Source organism: Heptranchias perlo, chromosome 31, assembly GCF_035084215.1.
Source record: "Heptranchias perlo isolate sHepPer1 chromosome 31, sHepPer1.hap1, whole genome shotgun sequence".
NCBI lineage: Eukaryota > Metazoa > Chordata > Chondrichthyes > Hexanchiformes > Hexanchidae > Heptranchias > Heptranchias perlo.
The window spans coordinates 27,543,108-27,554,423 of NC_090355.1; the positions used below are offsets into that span (position 1 = coordinate 27,543,108).

Sequence of the window (11,316 nt, forward strand, 5' to 3'; positions counted from 1 at the left end):
GATTCAAATATCTCTGCTAGGGGACCCGCAGTTTCCTCCCTAACCTCCCATAACGTCCTGGGATACATTTCATCAGGTCCCGGAGATTTATCTACCTTGATGTGCGTTAAGACCTCCAGCACCTCCCTCTCTGTAATATGTACACTCCTCAAGACATCACTATTTATTTCCCCAAGTTCCCTAACATCCATGCCTTTCTCAACCGTAAATACCGATGCGAAATATTCATTTAGGATCTCACCCACCTCTTGTGGTTCCGCACATAGATGACCTTGTTGATCCTTACGAGGCCCTACTCTCTCCCTAGTTACTCTTTTGCCCTTTATGTATTTGTAGAAGCTCTTTGGATTCACCTTTGCCTTATCTGCCAAAGCAATCTCATGTCCCCTTTTTGCCCTCCTGATTTCTCTCTTAACTCTACTCCGGCAATCACTATACTCTTCAAGGGATCCACTTGATCCCAGCTGCCTATGCATGTCATATGCCTCCTTCTTCTTTCTGACTAGGGCCTCAATCTCCCGAGTCATCCAAGGTTCCCTACTTCTACCAGCCTTGCCCTTCACTTTATAAGGAATGTGCTTACCCTGAACCCTGGTTAACACACTTTTGAAAGCCTCCCACTTACCAGACGTCCCTTTGCCTGCCAACAGACTCTCCCAATCAACTTCTGAAAGTTCCTGTCTAATACCATCAAAATTGGCCTTTCCCCAATTTAGAATTTTAACTTTTGGGCCAGACCTATCATTCTCCATAGCTATCTTAAAACTAATGGAATTATGATCACTGGTCCCAAAGTGATCCCTCACTAACACTTCTGTCACCTGCCCTTCCTTATTTCCCAAGAGGAGGTCAAGTTTTGCCCCCTCTCTAGTCGGGCCATCCACATACTGAATGAGAAATTCCTCCTGAATACACTCAACAAATTTCTCTCCATCCAAGCCCCTAATGCTATGGCTGTCCCAGTCAATGTTGGGAAAGTTAAAGTCCCCTACAATTAATCTGTCTGTGGATCAGTGAAACCTGAAAACGTAAACACTTGCAACATTTTCTCCCCTTGTTTAAATATTCATTTAGGGCCAGATCTTAAACTAGTGTTTGATGTCAGACTATCAGTAGGAAATTAGAGCAGATCAGCAATGTGTGAGACTTGATTGTTGATTTACACTGATGTCAGGGTGGCAGTAAATTGTACAATTGACCAATTGGAAAGTGCATACATGAAGACAAAGGGCGAGAACAGAATAGGGGCTGGCTGCTTCATCAATGATCTTCCTTCTGTCACAAGCAGGAGTGGCTTTTGCTGATGATTTCAGTGTTCAGTTCCATTCGCAACTCCTCCAGTAATGAAATAGCCCATCCCAGCCTATAGCAGGAGTTGGATAGCAGTCAGGATTGGGCTGACAAGTGGTAGGTAATATTTGTGCCACATAAGGGCCAATATAAATCTCAAATAAGAAAAAGCCCACCCTTCACCCCCTGACCTTCAATGGCACCACCATCGCCGAGTCCCTCACATCTTGGAGGACTTCTCAGAGACTTAACTGCAGCAGCCATATCAATCCCATAGCTACAAGAGCAGGATAAAAGGCTGAGTACTCTGAGACAAATAGCACGCCTTCTGACTCCTCGAAGCCTCTGCAGGCTCAGGTCAGGAGTGTGATGGAATACACACCACTCACCTTGGTGGATTCAGCCACAACAACACTGAATAAGCTCAACATCATCTAGGCAGTTCATTTGATTGACATCCCAGAATCCATCCCCTCCATCATCAGGGGACTATGGGTACAGTATATATGATCTACAAAATGCACTGCAGCAACTCGTTAAACTCACTTCAACAGCATCTCCCAGCTCTATGCTCTTGATTACCTAGAAGGACAAGAGCAGCAATGTTGTGGGATTGCCATCAACTTCAGGTTCCCCTCAGAGTCGCACACCATCCTAACTTAAACATACGCAATTGTTCTTTCATTGTTGCTGGGTCAATATCCTGAAATTCTCTACACAACGCTAAAGATTACAGTGGTTGAAGGCATTGGCCCACCACCACCTTCTCAGGATAACTAGGGATGGGCAATAAATTTGGCCTTCTCAGAGTTGATCATATCCCAAGAACAATGTTTTTTTTTTAAAGTGCTGGAGTGGGGCTTGTGACAAGGAATAGCTCTTAAAATGTAATAATTCTAGGCAGTATGAGAGGTTTACGTCATTGTTTTATTCAAAATCTGATAGCCATAAAATGTAATATGATAGGTGGATTTAGTTCAAATCAATTGACTTTTTTTCTTACATCAAGTATTTTTTTTCATGACTTACTTGGAACTAAACTACTGATGTCTGATGGTTCTCATTCTAACTGCCACCCATCTTTTCTCTTATTTCTAATGGAAGTGACTCAAAAACATATTGTTCCACCACAAGTCCACCAAGTTTCAGCATAGTGCATTGTCCTATTTCCACTGGGAGCTTTTCTAAGTGGTTTCCTTGAAGTTCCAACTGAGTTAGTTGGCTGAGCTTTGAGACCTTCCCACTGAGGGATGAGATTAAGTTATTGCTTAGCTTCAGAGTCATGAGCTTGGTACATTTGAAAAGCTGATCTGGTAGAGTTTCTATTTTATTGTGACGCAAATCCAGAAAATACAGGTTTTTGAGGTTCCCAATATCAGTTGGAATTGTGGAAATATTGTTGTTGTGTATATCTAAGTAATGCAGTTTCTCAACGCTGAAAAGGACTTTTGGTAAAGTCTCAATCTGGTTGTTTGACAAGTAAAGATACTCAAGCTTCTTGATTAAATTAATAGTTGGAGGGATGGATTTGATCATGTTGAACCAGAACTTCAAACAGGACAACTTTTCCAGATATTGCAAGTTGATCATTTCTTCAATTTTGGTAAGATTGTTACCTTTAAGGTCTAAGACTTGAAGTTTGGACAAGGCATAAATGACATTTGGGATTTTATCCAACTCACAGTTGTGCAGTTCAAGTTGGGTCAGATTGGCCATTTTCTTTAAGATACTCAGGCTCAAGAGCTTAGTCTTATCATTGTGAATGCAAAGCTTGAGCAGGTGGAATGCAACGTCGAAGATGCTGGAGGGTATTTTGGAAAGACTCGTTTTTAGGTAAAGGACTTTCAGAGAGCGAAGTCCCTTCATGGATTCCAGTTCCAATGCTTTTCTTTCAATAGCTAGCTTTCCAGTGAGGTACAGCTCTTTGAGCTGGATCAGTTTGTAGATCCATTCAGGGATTTCATCACGATTCACATATTTAACTCCCACTTTCTTCAGTTGGTTTCTCAGCCACATCAAAGCTGATGGTGTAACTTCAGTCACACAATGTGAGAGCCAGACTTCTTCCAACTGGTTAAGTTGGATTATTTTGTTGGATATTTTAACATTACTACAAAGTTCCAGTTTTAAGACCTGTAGCTCAGTAACATCATAGACTGACTCAGGAATTCCTGATAGCATGAAGAGGTACAACTCATACTGGTCCTTCTTATTTTTTGTTAGATGTTGCTTCACCTTCTCCATAGTCCAATCGTTATTCAAACTTAACAATTTTAACTTTTGTTCACTCACCTCTGAAAGGAAAACTGCAAGACGTTTGCAATACAGAGCGTCATACTGATCAATCAAATGCAACATGAAAGCAAAGTCATTCGTTACATCAGGGATATCACTGAATTGGTTTTCTCCTCGTTTCTCAAAGGAGTATTTCTTCAGAGGTTTTTTGAAAACCCAAAGTAGTGTGTGGATACAGAGTATCCAATAGATAATCACTAAACTCAGGTACAGCAGGGCCATTTTCCCGATGAAACGAGCAGTGCTATAAGTGCAATTGAAAGTCTTGTAAAAAACCAATGATATCGCATTAGGTTCACATAAATTTTCAAAGTCAACATCATAAACATGGGCTGGAAAGTAACAAATAATAATTATGCAATGTATAGTTTTGAACAATGTTTGGCCAGCATATAATTTATAGATTGTATCTTTCTCTTCAACATGGAGTCTGAATTTCCTTACTTTCTCAAACAAAGCTTTGGCTTGCTCTGCGTCCTTCTTGTCCAGGGATGAGCCAGATCCTTGTGCGTTTGAGTGGATGCGTGTGGGAATTTTAATGGTTGATGTAGTAGTTGTAATACTGATATTGTCAGCGCCATTGTCAGAGGCCTTATTTGGTTTTAGGGCTTCTTCCAGTTCATTGGCATCTACACAGACTGCTGTAGATAGGGCTTTGGATGTCCATGGTGACTGAAAACAATTCTGAAGGATGTCAAGAAATTGTTGCAATTTGGAGCTTGTTTTAGGATATGTGAAATAGAAGTTACTGCAGATAATCAGGACAACTGTATGGAATAAAATTAGGTAAGAAAAGAACCTGGTAAACCAGGGAATTTGACTATAGCACATTTGATTGATGTAATGGTACTGCCAATTGTATAACTTTGTAACTTTCCCTTGGCTAATAGGAGGAAATGGATCTGGATTACTTTGTACTCGTGGATTGGCATTGACATCAGATATTGTTGGAGTATTTTGCAGGGTTGAACTTATCTCATGTGACCTTCCTTTGGTTTTACCAACATTATTGATCTGTGGCAAACAGAAAGTCTCATCCATGTAAAGCTGTATGCTGCAACCAAAGATAGCTAGCAACAACATGATAACAGTCAGATAATCCATGAAAGTATCCCACCAAGGTTTGAAGATCCGGAAGGCAGGTTGCTTACTTTCTAAACTTGAAAAATCAACGACTGAAAACATACCTGAAATAAATGCAAAAATTTGAAGTGATATTTGAAACATACATTTTGTAGACACTTGAGATATTAGTTCTCTACATTACAACATTTGGGTTTGGGTAATTCCAGGCACGTGCATGCCATATAGGGGTACCCACAAAAGGCTGCAAAGTAGAAGAAGGACTGAGGGCATTGTTGACAAAACACTGAAGCTAGGACAGGTCACTTTTTTTTATTCATTCATGGGATGTGGGCATCACTGGCAAGGCCAGCATTTATTGCCCAACCCTAATTGCCCTTGAGAAGGTGGTGGTGAACCGCCTTCTTGAACTATTGCAGTCCCTTTGGTAAAGGTACTCCCACAGCTGTTAGGTAGGGAGTTCCAGGATTTTGACCCAGCGACGGTGAAGGAATGGCAATATATTTCCATGTCAGGATGGTGTGTGACTCGGAGGCGGACGTGCAGGTGGTGGTGTTCCCATGCACCTGCTGCCCTTGTAAAACTAGAAACATTATACTTACCTCATACAAGGCCTTAATACAGCCTGATCTAGAACACTGTCCAGTTTGTCCCCCCCCCCCCCCCCCCCAAATGTTGTTGGCCCTAGAGAAGGTCTGGATCACAGCCACAAGAATGAAAACTAGTCTTAGAACTCTTAGCTATCGGGATAGGCTCTGGGAACTAGGGCTTTTGTCATTGGAGAAACATAGACTTCGAGGTAATATAATTTATTTTCAAAACGATGAAGGGAATAGGTTCCGTTTGGGTGGATAGGTAATTTGAGTTTGATAGGAATGGGAGAACTAGGGGCCATCAGTATAAAATACAAAACATGGAATCAAGTTAGATGCCATGAAGTATTTCTTTTCACAGAGAGTTATTGACCTGTGGAATGGATGACCAAAACATGTAGTAAGTACGGATTCACTGCAATCCTTCAAAGGGGAGCTGGACGAATTCTTTAGAGTTGAGGACATCTCAAGTTATAGAGGCAGGGACCACAGGCCAAGTGTTACTGTTTTCCACAAGGCCCTCATAGTGCATTCTAACATACTGTAAATAGAGTCCCAATAAATGAGGGATAGTTGACCTACCCATAGCCGAGCTGGCCACTAAAAAATGTGCAGGGCACTGTCTAATTTCTCCGTAGGGAGAAACTGACCTTTGCTCAACACCTACCCACAGTAGTGTAGTTAAGATCCAAAGCACAGCAGTGTTAGTGAATCAGAACTGCATCATACCAGTCCTTGCCATTGGTGTTGGTGTTGTTGTAACTTATACTTTTAAAATTAATTTTCAAAGGAATTGTAAGGAAAGGATTAATTAATCTGGCTTGAAGTCTCTTTATGTTGTAGTAATATTAACTTTTAGCTTTTGCCTGTTAAGTGAATTTCTGTTAGAAGGATGAAAATGTACTCAAAAGACAGGTTTGCTTTATTTTGGATAATTGTGCGTTTAGCAATGTTCCTGGCTCGGCATCTGTCTTCCTTAGAACTTTTTTACATTAAAAGCACTATATAATGTAAGTTGTTTTTGTTGTGCCCACTGTGGAACTGACCTTTACATATTTAAAGGCCCTAGATACAATCCCTGGTCTGTGCTGTGTTAGCTGATCTCAGTGAGGGTAATGGTAAGGATTGGTCTCAGAGTGCCCGAGCTAACAAGGGGAGAAAGGACCCAGGGTTACGGCTCCTTATGACTTTTCATGATTCTTGCCGAAAGTGCATGTGTAGACATTGGGGTGAGAACTCGACAGAGTCAGCTGTGATGCCATGAATAGAAGAATGAGATGGATGTAAAAGCACATACACAGTCAGGCTACAGTAAATGATCACACACCAAACAGTACAAAGTATTTACTAGCTACCTGTAGAGGTCAACAAATCAGGAATACAGAATGGGAATATTTTTCAAAGGTAGAGACAAATTGGTAGAAAAATAATTAGGTAGAAAACAAATATTTGTACTTACTCAAGACAGGACTTTGGACTGAACTAAATCTGAATAGATAGCTTTTCCAGTAAACATCAACATTTGTCTTTTACAAATCATAAAGATAATAATATGTTAATTTAAGATAGCAAAATTAATAATACATGTTCAAACGGTTTCATAACTTTCGACTGACATCCACCTGAGAAATATTGATAAAGTTCTAACAAATGGTTGGGTTTAGAATTTTTCTATTGATGAAGTTGAATTTGGAATTTTTGATTGTCTTCAATATTCTAATTCTTCTAGATCCATTTAAACTCCTGACATCGCACAAATTGAAAGGTATGGCCTCTCCTGGAGCTGGGCTGTCATCCATTAAGTACATGAATATCTTGAGTTTAACACATACCCGTCATGCTCCAGATATCAGACTTCAAAGTGTCACATTTTGTTATATATATAAAGCAACCTTAAAAAAGAGAAAGAGAGACAGCCATTTCATGATGGGTTCTTCTGACCTGAAGCAAGAAATTTACAAGCAATTATAATTGCCTTCATGAGTTCACAAGCAGCTACAATCATGTGGATTTGCTTATTTAGACCACTGCTCCACAGGGAGTTTCTGATCAGTAGCGATCAGTGGTCTCAAAAGGACAGGCTGGATGAACATGATAACATTGCTACACACCCAGACTACCTGGGAACAATGCCATAGCAGACCTTCTATGACTTTCATAAAATACCACAGGCTTTTAAAGTATTTATTTGAAATTCAACTATTTCTAGCTGAAAAGCAGATATGAGAAAGTTACGAACTGCCATTTGTTAAACAATTTCAGGCATAAAGATTTGCTGATCAGGCTCCCCAATGGATAAATATCCCATTAGGTGTACTACTGAGCCACTGAAACAAGGAAGGCCCCAGGTCTAATCCTGAGCCCTTGTTGCTTTAATCAAATCTAGTCAGGGCAGCACTAGGGGAGGTAATACAATTGAACTCAGTTCCCTGAGGATGTAGAAGAAAAAAAATTGTTTCAAATCTGAAATATGTGCTTATTTTACCCACTGTGCAGTTAGCTGGATTGGCTCTCCCTCTTGGTTGCCTGGAAGAGCAGAACAAGAAAACACATTACAATGCTTCTAAAAATACACTCCTTGAAACATAGCTACACATGGCAAGAGATTGCTGTGTGTAACACTGAATTGCTGCAATGTGGGTCCATGTTTGATGGAATGAATGACAGTAAATAAGGAGATATGCAATAAATAGCAAAAGATACTAGACATGAATTAGCCAGGGGCCTTCAAATCCAGCCTTTCTCCCCACCCCTCTATTGACTCCACACCCACAATCCTGATGGCTTTCTCCTCATAAGGAGTCAAGGGTCACAGCTCCTGTAGCCTGCTCCTACAAGTAGATATGAAAGGGACAGATGTAAAAAAGAGGATTGTGAAATGAATGATAACAAAGTGCCCAGGACAACATCCACCTGAGTGTGTAAAGATACAGCTGCAAGGAACCTTATGCTGCCATAGTACTTGCTGCTTGATTGACCTAGTTAATGGCCAACATGGAGATGACAGTGATATGTCAACAGGGCCTAGTGAACCGAAAGACCATGATTATGCCTATGCATTTACAGAGATCAGGGATTGCCAAAGTGCTCTGGTTTTTCTCTCTTTGATGCTGTTCCAAGTTTATGAGGAGCAATAACCATGTTGGCAAAACAACCAATTAAGATATTATCACATGCATGCTCATTTACCTTGAGAAACTTTGCGTCAGCCAAAAAATGTCTTCCTCTCCCCCTCCAAGGTTTGGACTAAAGATGAGGCAGCAATGACACACTCTGTCAGCCCCATTCATACTGCTCTGCCTGTACTCTTTAATGCTGGGTGGTCCTCTCCTCCAAATTGGACCACCTTTCACTTCAGGACTTCCTGTACTCCAGTGCTTGATCACTGAATGACATCACTCTGTGCCCAGACATTTTTGGTTGCTTCTTTAAGAGCTGCTGGGGCCAGGAATCCTGCCCTAGAACCTCAACATGTCCCCAGCACCTCACACCAAGATCTTTTTGTTGCTCAACCTCTTTCAGTATTGTTCCCTGCAAATGATACGTGTATTCTGTGTTGTTCCTATCAGCACGCATAACACTACATTTATCTAAATTAAATGCCATTTGCCAATGTGTAGCCCACTCCCCAAGCACATCTAAATCTTTTTGATTGCACTCCTCTACCCACTACTCATTTCCCCTCCTAGATTGGTATCATCTGCAAGTTTGACCACTATGCCTTGAATTTCTGATACTATGAGCAGCTTGAGTTTTAAAAGCTGTTGATTGTAAAAGGAAGAGAAGACTGAGGGGAATAAAAAGTTCCACAGTTTTTAGGACCTGAGAAAGGATGAGTTAGAATTGGTCCAATAAGTCTAGATTTGATCACCATGCGCATGCAGGGAGGAGGAAGCGAGTGCAGAATGGCGTACCTGGAGCTTAGGAGAAAAAAAAGAATATTCACAGGGGCAATGACCACAGTAACATCAGTAAAATGGAGGAGGACAAGAAAACTGGGTTGGAGAGAGGAAATAATCAGGTGAAGAAACTTTTTCTTATATCTTGAAAAGGCCAGGATCACACATCAAGAATGGCAATTGAGCAGACTACTGGAGGACTGCTGGTGTCTTTCACATGTGCCTCAGCACAAGTCATCATTTTGAAGAGAGAAAATTTGTTGAATGGTACTTTTCAGTTTGGTAAAACAAAAAGAAAATGTGCGCCCACCATCGATGCAATCATGTCAATCTTTATATTTCTGATGCATGATTGGCTGAAAAGGTGACATCGGTGTCTGTTCTTTACCCAATCGGAGGCCATATTTTGCAAAACATAAAATGCTGCAGATGCTGGAAATCTGAGACAAAAAATGAATATGCAGGTAACACTCAGCAGGTCGGGCAACATCTGTAAAGAAAGGAAAAGTTTCAGGTTTGTTCAGGTTTATCACTTCATCAGAAGTGCTCTGACGAAGGATTATTCCTTCCTTTACAAATGCTGGCTGACCTGCTGAGTGTTTCCAGCATTTTTGGTTTTCGCCACATTTTGCAAAGCGGATTCTCACTTCCAATATGGACTGCAAGACTCCTGAGTTGGAAGAAAACAGGTAGTCAGCGTATTTAAATTTAAAAATATTTTGGGGAAAAACATAACATAAAAATTAGAGTAGGGCTTGTTAGAAATAGAATAAAGTAAAATTGAGCCCATAGGAGTAAAGAGAAGACAGTAAACTGAAATAAAGTGTTTAATTTTTATAAAAAATTACTCAATATTTTTATTCTACTCCTGACATCTGGTTAGCGTTTGTTCCAACGTTACAGTGCTTGAGTTGAATTTTTTTTGAAGCCAACCAACGAGCTGCATCACCATATCTGCTCCATCATCAAGTCTGCCTATTTCCACCTCCGTAGCATCACCTGTCTCTGCCCCTGCCTCAGCTCATCCGCTGCTGAAACCTGCATCCATGCCTTTGTTACCCACAGACTTGACTATTCCAATGCTCTCCTGGCCGGCCTCCTACCTTCCACCCTCCATAAACTTGAGCTGATCCAAAACTCTGCCGCCCGTATCCTGACTTCCACCAAGTCCTGTTCACCCATTACCTCTGTGCTCACTGACCTACATTGGCTCCCAGTCCGGCAATGCCTCGATTTTAAAATTCTCATCCTTGTTTTTAAATTCCTCCATGGCTTCGCCCCTCCCTATCTCTGTAACCTCCTCCAGCCCTACAATCCTCCAAGATCTCTGCGCTCCTCCAATTCTCGCCTCTTGTGCATCCCCGATTTTAATTGCCTCACCATTGGCGGCCATGCCTTCAGCTGCCGAGGTCCTAAGCTCTGGAATTCCCTCCCTAAACCTCTCTGACTCTCTACCTCTCTCTCCTCCTATAAGATGCTCCTTGGCCAAGTTTTTGGTCACTTGTCCTAATAGTTCCTTATGTGGCTCGGTGTCAAATTTTGTTTGATAATGCTCCTGTGCAGCACCTTTGGATGTTTTACTATGTTAAAGGCACTTAAACAAATACAATAACCCTAATAAAATAAGAAAAGACTAAATATATATGCAAGTTGTTGTTGTTCATCTGCCCCAAGTTTATGAGTGCATTATTACTGCCAAAGACCAACAGCTGTAGTACTGTTCAAGCTAGGGAGTACCTTATTTATAATGCCCTTTAAGAGTGAGGTTAGAACCTGAGTCCAGAGTTATACTGCAACTGCAGCATCACTGCAAAGCAGATATCACTTTGCAGTAACACTAAACATCTTAGTGTTAATATAAAAAATCTGAAATGTGTGGTTAAAGATGGCTGATTATATACAAATTATATCTCAAAACAAGACAAAATATTTATTCTTTTCTTATTTTATTAGGGTTATTGTATTTGTTTAAGTGTGACTGTTCATTATAACCTAAAACATAACAGGTTGAATTTTGCTTCAGATTTTCAACACTGGCTAATCAATTAATCTCAGTTTGTACATTTGATTCTGTTAGGATATATACTCTTTTTTATTAGTTCCTTTTTAATATGCAGAAAAGGCAAACACTTGAGTATTTTATCATTTGTTGCTTG

General features: G+C 40.6%; 1 protein-coding gene across 1 annotated transcript; it reads right to left on the reverse strand.

Annotated features, from left to right (window-relative positions):
- Positions 1-2,285: 2,285 nt before the first annotated feature.
- Positions 2,286-4,770, reverse strand: LOC137300429 (volume-regulated anion channel subunit LRRC8D-like). The gene has a single exon (XM_067969496.1). The coding sequence runs from the start codon at positions 4,768-4,770 to the stop codon at positions 2,356-2,358; it is 2,415 nt and encodes an 804-aa protein (XP_067825597.1). The 3' UTR covers positions 2,286-2,355.
- Positions 4,771-11,316: the final 6,546 nt, after the last annotated feature.